The 20966-nt window shown below is 37.0% G+C and overlaps 2 protein-coding genes and 1 long non-coding RNA gene across 13 annotated transcripts in view; 1 reads left to right on the top strand and 2 right to left on the bottom strand.

The window, feature by feature from the left end:
• galk2 (galactokinase 2) overlaps nucleotides 1-978 on the bottom strand; it is a 14256-nt gene extending 13278 nt beyond the window's left edge. For 4 of the 7 annotated variants that reach the window (XM_052466657.1, XM_052466659.1, XM_052466658.1 and 1 more), the window contains exons 1-3: nucleotides 651-971; nucleotides 381-469; nucleotides 74-197 (exon numbers count right to left, since the gene is read on the bottom strand). In XM_052466657.1, the coding sequence (XP_052322617.1) occupies nucleotides 74-197; nucleotides 381-469; nucleotides 651-700 (263 nt within the window). In that variant the 5' untranslated portion in view covers nucleotides 701-971. Of the gene's footprint in view, nucleotides 1-73; nucleotides 198-380; nucleotides 470-650 lie in introns of all 7 variants that reach the window. The other 3 variants (XR_008067049.1, XM_052466661.1, XM_052466662.1) reach the window with 3 other exon arrangements.
• Nucleotides 979-1031: 53 nt separating this feature from the next.
• On the top strand, nucleotides 1032-20966 carry LOC127908375 (COP9 signalosome complex subunit 2-like). Of its 3 annotated transcripts, none has more exons than XM_052466669.1 (13): nucleotides 1032-1235; nucleotides 1606-1719; nucleotides 1914-1991; nucleotides 2188-2313; nucleotides 4351-4440; nucleotides 4624-4701; nucleotides 5058-5232; nucleotides 18099-18277; nucleotides 18578-18630; nucleotides 18790-18887; nucleotides 19688-19770; nucleotides 19876-19934; nucleotides 20060-20966. In XM_052466669.1, exons 1-13 carry the CDS (start codon nucleotides 1047-1049, stop codon nucleotides 20202-20204), a joined length of 1467 nt encoding a protein of 488 aa, XP_052322629.1. In that variant the 5' UTR covers nucleotides 1032-1046; the 3' UTR covers nucleotides 20205-20966. The 3 variants fall into 3 exon arrangements, with proteins under 3 accessions (XP_052322629.1, XP_052322628.1, XP_052322630.1); XM_052466668.1 differs by having other exon boundaries at nucleotides 1032-1220; nucleotides 4624-4746; XM_052466670.1 differs by having other exon boundaries at nucleotides 1032-1220.
• Nucleotides 5268-18090, bottom strand: LOC127908383 (uncharacterized). Of its 3 annotated transcripts, XR_008067065.1 has the most exons (9): nucleotides 17753-18090; nucleotides 16087-16374; nucleotides 14957-15018; nucleotides 13018-13291; nucleotides 11089-11684; nucleotides 10747-10816; nucleotides 9775-10536; nucleotides 6166-6305; nucleotides 5268-6134 (listed from the first exon to the last, which is right to left on the bottom strand). It is a non-coding gene; the product is annotated as an uncharacterized LOC127908383 (long non-coding RNA). The 3 variants fall into 3 exon arrangements; XR_008067067.1 differs by lacking the exon at nucleotides 14957-15018 and having other exon boundaries at nucleotides 9775-11684; nucleotides 16258-16341; nucleotides 17759-18090; XR_008067066.1 differs by lacking the exons at nucleotides 14957-15018; nucleotides 16087-16374 and having other exon boundaries at nucleotides 9775-11684; nucleotides 13018-13423; nucleotides 17621-18090.

Genomic DNA, 20966 nt, shown 5'->3' on the forward strand with positions numbered 1-20966 from the left:
ACATATGATGATTATAGGTGAATTGCATGTGCATAAAAAGCTTGGTGTGGAGATTATATTTGGCAGATCTTACTTGTATTTAGGTTCTGTGTTGGCCAGGTAGATTTTCTTGGAATCGTTGACAGTGACTGCAGCCAGAATACTCTGCTCAATAGCCATTGGGAGCACAGCATAACCACAGTAGTCAATGTGTTCTCCTAACAGTAATGAATTAAGAAAGACAATGTTTTGAGTTACGGTTACGATTTAGAGCTAGCCCTTATGAAGGATCACATTGATATATATATTTTTTCCCTGTACATCAGTTGTCTTTATACTGTATTTATGGATTTCTGCGTTATAATAGCATAGCTATATAGATATGACATTTGTTTAAATACCTATTAGATTGACTCTTCCGGGAGCTCGTGCATAAAAAAGAGGTGCTTCTCCATACTTTTTCTCGAAGGCCTCTTTCAGGTTTTGCAACCTAGGAATACAATACATCGGGAAAATGCAAATGACTGCCCAATTCAAGGAGTGATTTAAGGAGTAAAAAAAAACACGGTCTTACTTTACTGTAGCCTACTATAAAATGTTTAATACATGCATGGATAGTTTTAGCAAATGTAATTACCAGTACTATTTCGAAAATTATCAAGATAACTCACCTTTTATTTGCACTTATCAGAATCTTTGTCTTTGGCGGGTGTGCTGCCATTTTTTCAAACCAAATACCAGTTCTTACCGGTTGGTTTTAGACTATTGTTAAATCACCAAATCTAATTGCAACTAGATCTATCTGGAGTACTGTACTGAGGGGGAAAAATATATAGAAACACACCTAATACTATATCAGCTGACTGTCACACGAGAGTCCCGGATATTATTGAAAAGCTGTTCTACGACCAGCTCTACCCACCAAAAATCGCTACCTCAAACGCTTTCTGTTAAACAAAGTAACTGTTTCTAGATCAGCTGTAAACACATACATTCATTGTAACGAAACGTAACAATACGGAAGAGTGGGAAAAGGGACCAGTTCAAAGGAATCACGATTCCCTCTCATGTTCACGCTGCGCAGCAAGGCATTCACGGCGGATGACGTAGAAGCGCTAGTATCTTTGCTGCGACGGGCTGCTGCCACTAACAAGGTTGCTATCGATCTAGCTAGCTTCGTAGTAAAGATGTCTGATATGGAAGATGACTTCATGTGCGATGATGAAGAGGATTATGATCTGGTAAACTCCTCAGAAGTAAATATATATATGGATATTGTCGCTGATTACCATATACAACGTGTTTAGCTAGCTAGCTAATCAGCGTAAACATTCCATGTTGCACTCCACTTAGTAGCTTGCTAGCTAGCAGCTGAACTAGCTGTTGATGGTTCTCCCATCATTGACAGCTAACTGTTAGCTAGTTAGCCAGCTATGTCTCTAATGATTTGTTCAGTTACTATTGCAAGTTTCAACTAATTGTTGTTAAACCTTTGCACCGTTAAATGATTCAGCTGTTTGCTTCACAAATCACCAAAACAAACACATATCATGAGCTAGCTAGCTGAATATCAATAGTGGGTGTTGATCTTGTAAACTGCAGTGATGATGAATTGTATGATTTCAGGAATACTCAGAGGACAGCAACTCTGAGCCCAATGTTGATTTAGAGAATCAATACTACAATTCAAAGGCTCTGAAGGAGGATGACCCCAAAGCAGCTCTCATCAGCTTCCAGAAGGTTAGTTATCACACACACACATCACAGCAGTCTGGTGAGGGGAGGACGGCTCATAATAATGGCTGGAATGGAGTCCTATGAAACCATGTATTTGTAATGATACCATTCTGGCCATTACTCTGAGCCTGTCTTCTCCAATTAAGGTGCCAGCAGCCACCTGTGGCGATCCTTTTATTCAATGCATCTTTCCCCAGGTCTTAGAGCTGGAGGGCGAGAAAGGAGAATGGGGTTTCAAGGCCTTGAAACAGATGATTAAGATTAACTTCAAACTGGTAAGCAGCAGACATGACAGTAAATATGCTGTAGCATATATATATATATATATATTTTTTTTTTTTCAATATTTAGAAAGTATATTATTCATTGTGCTAAATATTTGTTCATGTTTTGTAAAGAACTGCTACCATCCCATACTGCCTAAATTAGCACTTGAATTACATATATATTTTTCTGTCTTTTTCCCTCCAGACAAATTTCCCTGAAATGATGAACAGGTACAAGCAGCTGTTGACATACATCCGGAGTGCAGTTACAAGAAACTATTCTGAAAAATCCATCAATTCCATCCTTGATTATATCTCAACGTCAAAGCAGGTAATGTGTGTGACATTTAATAAGAACAAACAATGGTGCACAGAATCAAGCATAAATCTGAGCTGTTTTGAATGATGGAAAAGTGGGTTGGTTCGGGTTGGTTCTCAATACCCTGATTTTAAAGCTAGTCCTGGGCGTATATGCATGCACAATTGAGAATCTCCTGAATGTTTTTTATTTTTTTATTTCACCTTTATTTAACCAGGTAGGCTAGTTGAGAACAAGTTCTCATTTGCAACTGCGACCTGGCCAAGATAAAGCATAGCAGTGTGAACAGACAACACAGAGTTAGTTACACATGGAGTAAACAATTAGCAAGTCAATAACACAGTAGAAAAAATGGGCAGTCTATATACAATGTGTGCAAAAGGCATGAGGAGGTAGGCGAATAATACAATTTTGCAGATTAACACTGGAGTGATAAATGATCAGATGGGCATGTACAGGTAGAGATATTGGTGTGCAAAAGAGCAGAAAAGTAAATAAATAAAAACAGTATAAAAACAGTATGGGAATGAGGTAGGTGAAAAAGGGTGAGCTATTTACCTATAGACTATGTACAACTGCAGCGATCGGTTAGCTGCTCGGATAGCTGATGTTTGAAGTTGGTGAGGGAGATAAAAGTCTCCAACTTCAAAGATTTATGCAATTCGTTCCAGTCACAGGCAGCAGAGTACTGGAACTAAAGGCGGCCAAATGAGGTGTTGGCTTTAGGGATGATCAGTGAGATACACCTGCTGGAGCGCGTGCTACGGATGGGTGTTGCCATCGTGACCAGTGAACTGAGATAAGGCGGAGCTTTACCTAGCATGGACTTGTAAATGACCTGGAGCCAGTGGGTCTGGCGACGAATATGTAGTGAGGGCCAGCCGACTAGAGCATACAAGTCGCAGTGGTGGGTGGTATAAGGTGCTTTAGTGACAAAACGGATGGCACTGTGATAGACTGCATCCAGTTTGCTGAGTAGAGTGTTGGAAGCCATTTTGTAGATGACATCGCCGAAGTCGAGGATCGGTAGGATAGTCAGTTTTACTAGGGTAAGCTTGGCAGCGTGAGTGAAGGAGGCTTTGTTGCGGAATAGAAAGCCGACTCTGGATTTGATTTTGATTGGAGATGTTTGATGTGAGTCTGGAAGGAGAGTTTGCAGTCTAGCCAGACACCTAGGTACTTATAGATGTCCACATATTCAAGGTTGGAACCATCCAGGGTGGTGATGCTAGTCGGGCATGCGGGTGCAGGCAGCGATCGGTTGAAAAGCATGCATTTGGTTTTACTCGCGTTTAAGAGCAGTTGGAGGCCACGGAAGGAGTGCTGTATGGCATTGAAGCTCGTTTGGAGGTTTGATAGCACAGTGTCCAATGACGGGCCGAAAGTATATAGAATGGTGTCGTCTGCGTAGAGGTGGATCAGGGAATCGCCCGCAGCAAGAGCAACATCATTGATATACAGAGAAAAGAGTCGGCCCGAGAATTGAACCCTGTGGCACCCCCATAGAGACTGCCAGAGGGCTCCCGGGTGGGGCTCCCGGGTGGCGCAGAGGTCTAAGGCACTGCATTCGCAGTACTAGCTGTGCCACAGAGAATCTGGGTTTGCGCCCAGGCTCTGTCGCAGCTGGCCCGCGAACGGGAGGTCGATGGGGCGACGCACAATTAGCCCAGCGTCATCTGGGTTAGGGAGGGTTTGGCCGGCAGGGATATCCTTGTCTCATCGCGCAGTAGCGACTCCTGTGGCGGGCCGGGCGCAGTGCACGCTGACCAGGTCGCTAGGTGTACGGTGTTTCCTCCGACACATCGGTGCGGGCTGGCTTCCGGGTTGGATGTGTATTGTGTCAAGAAGCAGTGCGGCTTGGTTGGGTTGTGTTTCGGAGGACGCATGGCTCTCGACCTCCCGAGTCCGTATGGGAGTTGCAGCGATGAGACAAGACTGTAACTACCAATTGGAAGCCATGACATTGGGGAGCAAAAAGGGGGTAAAGAAAAGAGAGAGAATCTCCTGAATGTACAGAGGGTTCTACTTGACTTCTTTATTTATTTTCAGATGGACTTGCTGCAAGAGTTTTATGAAACAACGTTGTATGCATTAAAGGATGCCAAAAACGACAGGCTTTGGTTTAAAACCAACACTAAAGTATGATTCATTTTTTAAAACTTTTCATATAATGTCATTGATTCCATCCACAATATCGTAATTTTTTTTAATGCAAATATTAAAACGTATGTGGCATATAGTTTTTATGGAGACTCTTGAGGTTGATAGTGTAAAGTAATTTAGTTGAATTCCTCACTCCTCCTTGTCTGTCCTATGCTTTAGCTTGGGAAGTTGTACCTGGAGAGAGAAGAATATGGTAAACTTCAGAAGATCCTGAGGCAGCTGCACCAGTCCTGTCAGGTGAAGAAACACTCCTCATCAATGCAATCAGAGGTTTTCACAGAGGTCTTTACGGAGGTTTTACCACCAAATCTAATTCAGCATTATAACATCATAATGAAAAACATTCTTGTGTGTTCTTAGTGACAATAGATCATTGGAATCATGTTGTACGATTGTAGCCTGGTCTGAGATCTGTTTGTACTGTTTGGACAACTCCTATGGCTGTTGTCGTGACCACAGGAGGCAAGAGAACACAAACAGACCTGATGCTGGGCTAGTATGATTGTGGAAATCTAGAATGCCCTGTTCGTCCTCAAGTGTCTGTGTGAAATTATCTCTCAAGTATTTGTTCTATGTTCTGTCTTGGTGTATAGACGGATGACGGTGAGGATGACCTGAAGAAAGGCACCCAGCTCTTGGAGATCTATGCTCTGGAGATCCAGATGTATACGGCCCAGAAGAACAACAAGAAGCTGAAGGCGCTGTATGAACAGTCTCTACACATCAAGTCTGCCATCCCTCACCCTCTCATCATGGGAGTCATCAGAGGTAGACACGTCTCTACCTACACCTTAACTATGGAACTATAAAACCACATCTCTACCTACACCTTAACTATATAACTATATAACCACATCTCTACCTACACCTTAACTATATAACTATATAACCACATCTCTACCTACACCTTAACTATAAAACCACATCTCTACCTACACCTAAACTATATAACTATATAACCACATCTCTACCTACACCTTAACCATATAACCACATCTCTACCTATACCTTAACTATATAACCACATCTCTACCTACACCTTAACTATATAACCACATCTCTACCTACACCTTAACTATATAACCACATCTCTACCTACACCTTAACTATATAACTATATAACCACATCTCTACCTACACCGTAACTATATAACCACATCTCTACCTACACCTTAACTATATAACCACATCTCTACCTACACCTTAACTATATAACCACATCTCTACCTACACCTTAACTATATAACTATATAACCACATCTCTACCTACACCTTAACTATATAACTATATAACCACATCTCTACCTACACCGTAACTATATAACTATATAACCACATCTCTACCTACACCTTAACTATATAACCACATCTCTACCTACACCTTAACTATATAACCACATCTCTACCTACACCTTAACTATATAACCACATCTCTACCTACACCTAAACTATATAACTATATAACCACATCTCTACCAACACCTTAACCATATAACCACATCTCTACCTACACCTTAACTATATAACCACATCTCTACCTACACCTTAACTATATAACCACATCTCTACCTACACCTAAACTATATAACTATATAACCACATCTCTACCAACACCTTAACCATATAACCACATCTCTACCTACACCTTAACTATATAACCACATCTCTACCTACACCATAACTATATAACCACATCTCTACCTACACCTAAACTATATAACTATATAACCACATCTCTACCAACACCTTAACCATATAACCACATCTCTACCTACACCTTAACTATATAACCACGTCTCCACCTACACCTTAACTATATAACTATTTAACCACATCTCTACCTACACCGTAACTATATAACTATATAACCACATCTCTACCTACACCTTAACTATATAACCACATCTCTACCTACACCTTAACTATATAGCCACATCTCCACCTACACCTTAACTATATAACCACATCTCTACCTACACCTTAACTATATAACCACATCTCTACCTACACCTTAACTATATAACCACATCTCTACCTACACCTTAACTATATAACTATATAACCACATCTCTACCTACACCGTAACTATAAAACCACATCTCTACCTACACCTTAACTATATAACTATATAACCACATCTCTACCTACACCTTAACTATATAACTATATAACCACGTCTCTACCTACACCTTAACTATATAACCACATCTCCACCTACACCTTAACTATATAACCACATCACCACCTACACCTTAACTATATAACCACATCTCCACCTACACCTTTAATTTTTAATTTTACCTTTATTTAACCAGGCAAGTCAGTTAAGAACATATTCTTATTTTCAATGACGGCCTGGGAACAGTGGGTTAACTGCCTGTTCAGGGGCAGAACGACAGATTTGTACCTTGTCAGCTCGGGGTTTGAACTCGCAACCTTCCGGTTACTAGTCCAACGCTCTAACCACTAGGCTACACTGCCGCCCCTTAACTATATAACAACATCTCCACCTACACCTTAACTATATAACCACATCTCTACCTACACCTTAACTATATAACTATATAACCACATCTCTACCTACACCTAAACTATATAACCACATCTCCACCTACACCTTAACTATATAACCACATCTCTACCTACACCTAAACTATATAACTATATAACCACCTACACCTTAACTATATAACCACATCTCTACCTACACCTTAACTATATAACTATATAACCACATCTCTACCTACACCTTAACTATATAACTATATAACCACATCTCTACCTACACCTTAACTATATAACTATATAACCACATCTCTACCTACACCTTAACTATATAACCACATCTCTACCTACACCTAAACTATATAACTATATAACCACATCTCTACCTACACCTTAACTATATAACCACGTATCTACCTACACCTTAACTATATAACCACATCTCCACCTACACCTTAACTATATAACCACATCTCTACCTACACCTTAACTATATAACCACATCTCTACCTACACCTTAACTATATAACCACATCTCTACCTACACCTAAACTATATAACTATATAACCAGATCTCTACCTACACCGTAACTATATAACCACATCTCCACCTACACCTTAACTATATAACCACATCTCTACCTACACCTTAACTATATAACCACATCTCTACCTACACCTAAACTATATAACTATATAACCACATCTCTACCAACACCTTAACTATATAACTATATAACCACATCTCTACCTACACCTTAACTATATAACTATATAACCACATCTCCACCTACACCCTAACCATATAACCACATCTCTACCTACACCTTTCTTTATATAACCACATCTCTACCTACACCTAAACTATATAACTATATAACCACATCTCTACCAACACCTTAACCACATCTCTACCTACACCTTAACTATATAACCACATCTCTACCTACACCATAACTATATAACCACATCTCTACCTACACCTAAACTATATAACTATATAACCACATCTCTACCAACACCTTAACCATATAACCACATCTCTACCTACACCTTAACTATATAACCACGTCTCTACCTACACCTTAACTATATAACCACATCTCTACCTACAACTTAACTATATAACTATTTAACCACATCTCTACCTACACCGTAACTATATAACCACATCTCTACCTACACCTTAACTATATAACCACATCTCCACCTACACCTTAACTATATAACCACATCTCTACCTACACCTTAACTATATAACCACATCTCTACCTACACCTTAACTATATAACCACATCTCTACCTACACCTTAACTATATAACTATATAACCACATCTCTACCTACACCTTAACTATAAAACCACATCTCTACCTACACCTTAACTATATAACTATATAACCACATCTCTACCTACACCTTAACTATATAACTATATAACCACATCTCTACCTACACCTTAACTATATAACCACATCTACACCTACACCTTAACTATATAACCACATCACCACCTACACCTTAACTATATAACCACATCTCCACCTACACCTTAACTATATAACCACATCTCCACCTACACCTTAACTATATAACCACATCTCTACCTACACCTTAACTATATAACTATATAACCACATCTCTACCTACACCTAAACTATATAACCACATCTCCACCTACACCTTAACTATAAAACCACATCTCTACCTACACCTAAACTATATAACTATATAACCACCTGCACCTTAACTATATAACCACATCTCTACCTACACCTTAACTATATAACCACATCTCTACCTACACCTTAACTATATAACTATATACCCACATCTCTACCTACACCTTAACTATATAACTATATAACCACATCTCTACATACACCTTAACTATATAACTATATAACCACATCTCTACCTACACCTAAACTATATAACTATATAACCACATCTCTACCAACACCTTAACCATATAACCACATCTCTACCTACACCTTAACTATATAACTATATAACCACATCTCTACCTACACCTTAACTATATAACCACATCTCCACCTACACCTTAACTATATAACCACGTATCTACCTACACCTTAACTATAAAACCACATCTCTACCTACAACTTAACTATATAACTATTTAACCACATCTCTACCTACACCGTAACTATATAACCACATCTCTACCTACAACTTAACTATATAACCACATCTCCACCTACACCTTAACTATATAACCACATCTCTACCTACACCTTAACTATATAACCACATCTCTACCTACACCTAAACTATATAACTATATAACCACATCTTTACCTACACCTTAACTATAAAACCACATCTCTACCTACACCTAAACTATATAACTATATAACCACATCTCTACCTACACCTTAACTATAAAACCACATCTCTACCTACACCTAAACTATATAACTATATAACCACATCTCTACCGACACCTAAACTATATAACTATATAACCACATCTCTACCTACACCTTAACTATAAACCACATCTCTACCTACACCCTATATAACTATATAACCACATCTCTACCTACACCTTAACTATATAACCACATCTCTACCTACACTAAACTATATAACTATATAACCACATCTCTACCTACACCTAAACTATATAACTATATAACCACATCTCTACCTACACCTTAACTATATAACCACATCTCTACCTACACCTAAACTATATAACCACATCTCTACCTACACCTTAACTATATAACCACATCTCTACCTACACCTTAACTATATAACTATATAACCACATCTCTACCTACACCGTAACTATATAACCACATCTCTACCTACACCTTAACTATATAACCACATCTCCACCTACACCTTAACTATATAACTATTTAACCACATCTCTACCTACACCGTAACTATATAACCACATCTCTACCTACACCTTAACTATATAACTATATAACCACATCTCTACCTACACCTTAACTATATAACCACATCTCTACCTACACCTAAACTATATAACTATATAACCACATCTCTACCTACACCTTAACTATATAACCACATCTCCACCTACACCTTAACTATATAACTATATAACCACATCTCTACCTACACCTTAACTATATAACTATATAACCACATCTCTACCTACACCTTAACTATATAACCACATCTCTACCTACACCTAAACTATATAACTATATAACCACATCTCTACCAACACCTTAACTATATAACCACATCTCTACCTACACCTAAACTATATAACTATATAACCACATCTCTACCTACACCTTAACTATATAACCACATCTCCACCTACACCTTAACTATATAACTATATAACCACATCTCTACCTACACCTTAACTATATAACCACATCTCCACCTACACCTTAACTATATAACTATATAACCACATCTCTACCTACACCTTAACTATATAACCACATCTCCACCTACACCTTAACTATATAACCACATCTCTACCTACACCTTAACTATATAACCACATCTCTACCTACACCTTAACTATATAACTATATAACCACATCTCTACCTACACCTTAACTATAAAACCACATCTCTACCTACACCTAAACTATATAACTATATAACCACATCTCTACCAACACCTTAACCATATAACCACATCTCTACCTACACCTTAACTATATAACCACGTCTCCACCTACACCTTAACTATATAACTATTTAACCACATCTCTACCTACACCGTAACTATATAACTATATAACCACATCTCTACCAACACCTTAACTATATAACCACATCTCTACCTACACCTAAACTATATAACTATATAACCACATCTCTACCTACACCTTAACTATATAACCACATCTCTACCTACACCTTAACTATATAACCACATCTCTACCTACACCTAAACTATATAACTATATAACCACATCTCTACCTACACCTTAACTATATAACCACATCTCCACCTACACCTTAACTATATAACTATATAACCACATCTCTACCTACACCTTAACTATATAACCACATCTCTACCTACACCTTAACTATATAACTATATAACCACATCTCTACCTACACCTTAACTATATAACCACATCTCTACCTACACCTTAACTATATAACCACATCTCCACCTACACCTTAACTATATAACTATATAACCACATCTCTACCTACACCTTAACTATATAACCACATCTCTACCTACACCTAAACTATATAACTATATAACCACATCTCTACCTACACCTTAACTATATAACCACATCTCTACCTACACCTTAACTATATAACCACATCTCTACCTACACCTTAACTATATAACCACATCTCTACCTACACCTTAACTATATAACCACATCTCTACCTACACCTTAACTATATAACCACATCTCTACCTACACCTTAACTATATAACCACATCTCTACCTACACCTTAACTATATAACCACATCTCTACCTACACCTTAACTATATAACCACATCTCTACCTACACCTTAACTATATAACCACATCTCTACCTACACCTTAACTATATAACCACATCTCTACCTACACCTTAACTATAAAACCACATCTCTACCTACACCTTAACTATATAACCACATCTCTACCTACACCTTAACTATATAACTATATAACCACATCTCTACCTACACCTTAACTATATAACTATATAACCACATCTCTACATACACCTTAACTATATAACCACATCTCTACCTACACCTTAACTATATAACCACATCTCTACCTACACCGTAACTATATAACCACATCTCTACCTACACCGTAACTATATAACCACATCTCTACCTACACCGTAACTATATAACCACATCTCTACCTACACCTTAACTATATAACTATATCTCTACCTACACCTTAACCATATAACCACATCTCTACCTACACCTTAACTATATAACCACATCTCTACCTACACCTTAACTATATAACTATATCTCTACCTACACCTTAACCATATAACCACATCTCTACCTACACCTTAAATATATAACCACGTCTCCACCTACCCCTTAACTATATAACTATATAACCACATCTCTACATACACCTTAACTATATAACCACGTCTCTACCTACACCTTAACTATATAACCACATCTCCACCTACACCTTAACTATATAACCACATCTCCACCTACACCTTAACTATATAACCACATCTCTACCTACACCTTAACTATATAACTATATAACCACACCTCTACCTACACTTTAACTATATAACTATATAACCACATCTCTACCTACACCTTAACTATATAACTATATAACCACATCTCTACCTACACCTTAACTATATAACCACATCTCCACCTACACCATAACTATATAACCACATCTCTACCGACACCATAACTATATAACCACATCTCTACCGACACCTTAACTCTATAACCACATCTCTACCTACACCTTAACTATATAACCACATCTCTACCTACACCTTAACTATATAACTATATAACCACATCACTACCGACACCTTAACTATATAACCACATCTCTACCGACACCTTAACTACCACATCTCTACCGACACCTATTAACTCTATAACCACATCTCTACCTACACCTTAACTCTATAACCACATCTCTACCTACACCTTAACTCTATAACCACATCTCTACCTACACCTTAACTATATAACTATATAACCACATCTCTACCTACACCTTAACTATATAACCACATCTCTACCTACACCATAACTATATAACCACATCTCTACCTACACCTTAACTATATAATCACGTCTCTACCTACACCTTAACTATATAATCACGTCTCTCCCTTCACCTTAACTATATTATTAGCGACTTACAGTCATGTGTGCATACATTCTACGTATGGGTGGTCCCGGGAATCGAACCCACTACCCTGGCGTTACAAGCGCCATGCTCTACCAACTGAGCTACAGAAGGACGTCTCTCCCTACACCTTAACTATATAACCACATCTCTACCTACACCTTAACTATATAACCACATCTCTACCTACACCTTAACTATATAACCACATCTCTACCTACACCTTAACTATATAACCACATCTCTACCTACACCTTAACTATATAACTATATAACCACATCTCTACCTACACCTTAACTATATAACTATATAACCACATCTCTACCTACACCTTAACTATATAACCACATCTCTACCTACACCTTAACTATATAACCACATCTCTACCTACACCTTAACTATATAACTATATAACCACATCTCTACCTACACCTTAACTATATAACTATATAACCACATCTCTACCTACACCTTAACTATATAACTATATAACCACATCTCTACCTACACCTTAACTATATAACCACATCTCTACCTACACCTTAACTATATAACCACATCTCTACCTACACCTTAACTATATAACCACATCTCTACCTACACCTTAACTATATAACCACATCTCTACCTACACCTTAAATATATAACCACGTCTCTACCTACCCCTTAACTATATAACTATATAACCACATCTCCACCTACACCTTAACTATATAACCACATCTCCACCTACACCTTAACTATATAACCACATCTCTACCTACACCTTAACTATATAACCACATCTCTACCTACTTTAACTATATAACTATATAACCACATCTCTACCTACACCTTAACTATATAACTATATAACCACATCTCTACCTACACCTTAACTATATAACCACATCTCCACCTACACCATAACTATATAACCACATCTCTACCGACACCATAACTATATAACCACATCTCTACCGACACCTTAACTATATAACCACATCTCTACCTACACCTTAACTATATAACCACATCTCCACCTACACTTAACTATATAACTATATAACCACATCACTACCGACACCTTAACTATATAACCACATCTCTACCTACACCTTAACTATATAACCACATCTCTACCTACACCATAACTATATAACCACATCTCTACCGACACCTTAACTCTATAACCACATCTCTACCTACACCTTAACTATATAACCACATCTCTACCTACACCTTAACTATATAACTATATAACCACATCACTACCGACACCTTAACTATATAACCACATCTCTACCTACACCTTAACTATATAACCACATCTCTACCTACACCATAACTATATAACCACATCTCTACCTACACCTTAACTCTATAACCACATCTCTACCGACACCTTAACTCTATAACCACATCTCTACCGACACCTTAACTCTATAACCACATCTCTACCTACACCTTAACTCTATAACCACATCTCTACCTACACCTTAACTATATAACTATATAACCACATCTCTACCTACACCTTAACTATATAACCACATCTCTACCTACACCATAACTATATAACCACATCTCTACCGACACCTTAACTCTATAACCACATCTCTACCTACACCTTAACTATATAATCACGTCTCTACCTACACCTTAACTATATAATCACGTCTCTCCCTTCACCTTAACTATATTATTAGCGACTTACAGTCATGTGTGCATACATTCTACGTATGGGTGGTCCCGGAATCGAACCCACTACCCTGGCGTTACAAGCGCCATGCTCTACCAACTGAGCTACAGAAGGACGTCTCTCCTACACCTTAACTATATAACCACATCTCTACCTACACCTTAACTATATAACCACATCTCTACCTACACCATAACTATATAACCACATCTCTACCTACACCTTAACTATATAACTATATAACCACATCTCTACCTACACCTAAACTATATAACCACGTATCTACCTACACCTTAACTATATAACCACATCTCTACCTACAACTTAACTATATAACTATTTAACCACATCTCTACCTACACCGTAACTATATAACCACATCTCTACCTACACCTTAACTATATAACCACATCTCCACCTACACATTAACTATATAACCACATCTCTACCTACACCGTAACTATATAACCACGTATCTACCTACACCTTAACTATATAACCACATCTCTACCTACACCGTAACTATATATAACCACATCTCCACCTACACCTTAACTATATAACTATATAACCACATCTCTACCTACACCTAAACTATATAACTATATAACCACATCTCTACCTACACCTTAACTATATAACTATATAACCACATCTCTACCTACACCTTAACTATATAACCACAACTCTACCTACACCTTAGCTATAAACCACATCTCTACCTACACCTAAACTATATAACTATATAACCACATCTCTACCTACACCTTAACCATATAACCACATCTCTACCTACACCTTAACTATATAACCACATCTCGACCTACACCTTAACTATATAACTATATAACCACATCCTACCTACACCTTAACTATATAACTATATAACCCACATCTCTACCTACACCGTAACTATATAACTATATAACCACAACTCTACCTACACCTTAACTATAAACCACATCTCTACCTACTTAAACTATATAACTATATAACCACATCTCTACCTACACCTAAACTATATAACTATATAACCACATCTCTACCTACACCTTAACTATATAACCACATATCTACCTACACCTTAACTATATAACCACATCTCTACCTACACCTTAACTATATAACCACATCTCTACCTACACCTTAACTATATAACTATATAACCACATCTCTACCTACACCTTAACTATATAATATAACCACATCTCTACCTACACCGTAACTATATAACCACGTATCTACCTACACCTTAACTATATAACCACGTATCTACCTACACCTTAACTATATAACCACATCTCTACCTACACCTTCACTATATAACTATATAACCACATCTCTACCTACACCGTAACTATATAACCACATCTCCACCTACACCTTAACTATATAACCACATCTCTACCTACACCTAAACTATATAACTATATAACCACATCTCTACCTACACCTTAACTATATAACCACATCTCTACCTACACCTTAACTATATAACCACATCTCTACCTACACCTAAACTATATAACTATATAACCACATCTCTACCAACACCTTAACCATATAACCACATCTCTACCTACACCTTAACTATATAACCACATCTCTACCTACACCTTAACTATATAACTATATAACCACATCTCTACCTACACCTTAACTATATAACTATATAACCACATCTCTACCTACACCTTAACTATATAACCACATCTCTACCTACACCTTAACTATATAACCACATCTCTACCTACACCTTAACTATATAACTATATAACCACATCTCTACCTACACCTTAACTATATAACTATATAACCACATCTCTACATACACCTTAACTATATAACTATATAACCACATCTCTACCTACACCTTAACTATAAACCACATCTCTACCTACACCTAAACTATATAACTATATAACCACATCTCTACCTACACCATAACCATATAACCACATCTCTACCTACACCTTAACTATATAACTATATAACCACATCTCTACCTACACCTTAACTATAAAACCACATCTCTACCTACACCTAAACTATATAACTATATAACCACATCTCTACCTACACCTTAACCATATAACCACATCTCTACCTACACCGTAACTATATAGCCACATCTCCACCTACACCTAACCATATAACCACATCTCTACCTACACCTTAACTATATAACCACGTCTCTACCTACATCTTAACTATATAACTATATAACCACATCTCTACCTACACCATAACTATATAACTATATAACCACATCTCTACCTACACCTTAACTATAAACCACACATCTACCTACACCTAAACTATATAACTATATAACCACATCTCTACCTACACCTTAACCATATAACCACATCTCTACCTACACCTTAACTATATAACTATATAACCACATCTCTACATACACCGTAGCTATATAACCACATCTCTACTTACACCTTAACTATATAACCACATCTCTACTACACCTTAACTATATAACCACATCTCTACCTACACCGTAACTATATAACCACATCTCTACCTACACCTTAACTATATAACCACATCTCTACCTACACCTTAACTATATAACCACATCTACCTACACCGTAACTATATAACCACATCTCTACCTACACCTTAACTATATAACCAATCTCTACCTACACCTTAACTATATAACCACATCTCTACCTACACCGTAACTATATAACCACATCTCTACCTACACCGTAACTATATAACCACATCTCTACCTACACCGTAACTATATATAACCACATCTCTGCCTACACCGTAACTATATAACCACATCTCTACCTACACCTTAACTATATAATATATAACCACATCTCTACCTACACCTAAACTATATAACTATCTCTACCACACCTAAACTATATAACCACATCTCTACCTACACCTAACTATATAACCACATCTCTACCTACACCTATATAACTATATAACCACATCTCTACCTACACCTTAACTATATAACCACCACATCTCTACCTACACCTTAACCATATAACCACATCTCTACCTACAACTTAACTATATAACTATTTAACCACATCTCTACCTACACCGTCACTATATAACCACATCTCTACCTACACCTTAACTATATAACCACATCTCCACCTACACATTAACTATATAACTATTTAACCACATCTCTACCTACACCATAACTATTTAACCACATCTCTACCTACACCATAACTATATAACCACATCTCTACCTACACCTTAACTATATAACTATATAACCACATCTCTACCTACACCTTAACTATATAACTATATAACCACATCTCTACCTACACCTTAACTATATAACTATATAACCACATCTCTACATACACCTTAACTATATAACCTAGACACATTTGAGGGCTCTTTCTCAAGGGTTTTCACTATTTTTCTGGCATCCTCTCTCCTCGTGTCTTTGTTAAAATGTATTGGAGAAGAAGATCCTAGGTCCCTCCTCTGTGACCTAGTCCTCCAATGGATTTTAAGTAGGAGACAAGTAGAGGGGTTCCTTTATCAGGACCATGTTGTCCGGTCTCTTGTTTTTGTTTTCTCCAGAGTGTGGAGGTAAAATGCATTTGAGAGAAGGGGAGTTTGAGAAGGCTCACACAGACTTCTTCGAGGCGTTTAAGAACTACGATGAATCAGGGAGTCCTCGACGGACCACCTGTCTAAAGTACCTGGTGTTGGCCAACATGCTGATGAAGTCTGGAATCAACCCCTTTGACTCACAGGAGGTATGAAAGGTCTCATTAGTGATAAGAGATTAATCTCTTCGGGATGGTTCCCAAGACTCCGATTGAATTATTATTTATTTATTTTTAATTTTTTTTAAAAACGAGTCCTGGAATAACTTTTTCAATGAAGGTGGGAAATGTGGTTTTATTGATTCATCTCTATAGTGCAGACTTTTTAGAGTTTGCTTTTGTAAAGATGTCCTAAACATATTGTATAAAGGAGCCTATCGTAGGTTCAGTTGGTACAGTTTGCGTCGTGTTGGAGGATCTTTACTCACGCTGACATTTGATTCCTCTTAGGCTAAACCCTATAAAAATGATCCAGACATCCTTGCAATGACTAACTTGGTCAGGTAATACTGCATCTCATTCACTATTACGATCTTAACCTTTTCTTGGAAGTGTTTTGTGTGTTTTTGGTTGTTAGTCGGGCTGTTTGTCTACACGTGGTATGCTACACAAACGGTTTGATTATTGAATGCGAATACTAATGTTTAAACTCCCCCCTCCAGTTCCTACCAGAACAATGACATCACAGAGTTTGAGAAGATCCTGAAGACCAATCACAGTAACATAATGAATGATCCGTTCATAAGAGAACATATAGAAGGTATGGTCTGGACGTCCCTCTCAGACTGATGTATATGATGTAAACCTCATTTTAACAAGTTATAAATCAGTATACCTGGTAATGTTTACTTCATTATTAAGTTAGTGAACCTCATTTTAACAAGTTATAAATCAGTATACCTGGTAATGTTTACTTCATTAGTAAGTTAGTGAACCTCATTTTAACAACTTATAAATCAGTATACCTGGTAATGTTTACTTCATTAGTAAGTTAGTAAACCTCATTTTAACAACTTATAAATCAGTATACCTGGTAATGTTTACTTCATTAGTAAGTTAGTAAACATCATTTTAACAACTTATAAATCAGTATACCTGGTAATGTTTACTTCATTAGTAAGTTAGTAAACCTCATTTTAACAACTTATAAATCAGTATACCTGGTAATGTTTACTTCATTAGTAAGTTAGTAAACCTCATTTTAACAACTTATAAATCAGTATACCTGGTAATGTTTACTTCATTAGTAAGTTAGTAAACATCATTTTAACAACTTATAAATCAGTATACCTGGTAATGTTTACTTCATTAGTAAGTTAGTAAACCTCATTTTAACAACTTATAAATCAGTATACCTGGTAATGTTTACTTCATTAGTAAGTTAGTAAACCTCATTTTAACAACTTATAAATCAGTATACCTGGTAATGTTTACTTCATTAGTAAGTTAGTAAACCTCATTTTAACAACTTATAAATCAGTATACCTGGAGGCAAGTTTTTATATGAAAGTTCCTTCTATTTAATAATTGATTTTTCTTGATTTTTTTTTTGTCTTTCAGAGTTATTACGAAATATAAGGACGCAAGTGCTTATCAAATTAATCAAGCCTTACACGAGAATACACATACCTTTTATTTCCAAGGTAAGATATCTAGCATTTCATTTTATTTTGAATTTTAAAAAAATATATATTTTCTCTACATTTTGAAGTTTTTATATTTTTTAACTTTTTTTTTGTCTCCTTCAGGAATTAAACATCTATGTCTGCGACGTGGAAAGCCTCCTAGTTCAATGCATTTTAGACGGGTAAATTGCATGTTGACGATATCATGATTATTGTAGAAATTTTAAATTCACCGTAAGTTTTTTAATATATTTTTTTTAATGAATTTACCATAATTTGACCTTCTATTTCTTCCGATACCTGTCAGCACGATCAACGGCCGCATCGACCAGGTCAACCAACTGTTGGAGCTGGATCACCAGAAGAGGAACGGAGCCCGATACATGGCTTTAGATAAATGGACGAATCAGCTCAATACTCTCAACCAGGCCATCGTCAGCAAACTGGCCTAATCAGTAGTGTAACTGACGAAAGTTACTAATTCGATGTTGAGGAGCGGAGGAGGAGGGGGGTGTATATCAACATGAGTAGTGAGTTAACCCAATTCGCCTCATTTACAGTAGCAGAAAGCTTCCTTTTCAAGATGCCAGTAATAGACTGATGATCTCCACAGCTTCCAATATCTAACTTACAGTCACTTCCTGTGATGTAACAGATTATTTAAAGGTAGAAGTCAGAGGTGCCAGTTGCCCAGCTTTTGTTTCTTGGCCTGGGTCCACTCTACTGGTCACAGATTAATAGTCCTGAACTAAGGAGCAAGCTCAATGAGAGTTTTATTATTATTATTATTATTATTTTATTTTTTAAGGAGTCAAACTCCTCTTAATCTGTGGGAAACCGGTCCCTAGTGTCCCAAAACCAACAGAGAGAAGACTGTAAAAATCCATTTACTATCGTGAAACATGTCCGCTCTACCACAGTATTGCCCCCTTCTAATGAAATGTGAATACGAAAATGTATTGAAGCATTAATGATGGTGAGCAGTGAGAAGGTTTCATGTCAAAATCAGCCATGGCTTTTTCTGCAAGATGTCCAGGGATTGGCTGTACAGTCTTTCATAAAAGGGAGCTCCAGATGTCCAGTGATCGCTGTACAGTCTTTCATAAAAGGGAGCACCAGATTTCATGTGGTACATTGTTATGACACTGTTAAAAACACATTTTATCTTTTGTTTTGTTACTGAAATAAAAAAGGTAATTTTTGCTTCACTCTAA

Source organism: Oncorhynchus keta, chromosome 17 (assembly GCF_023373465.1).
Source record: "Oncorhynchus keta strain PuntledgeMale-10-30-2019 chromosome 17, Oket_V2, whole genome shotgun sequence".
In the NCBI taxonomy this organism is placed as follows: Eukaryota; Metazoa; Chordata; class Actinopteri; order Salmoniformes; family Salmonidae; genus Oncorhynchus; species Oncorhynchus keta.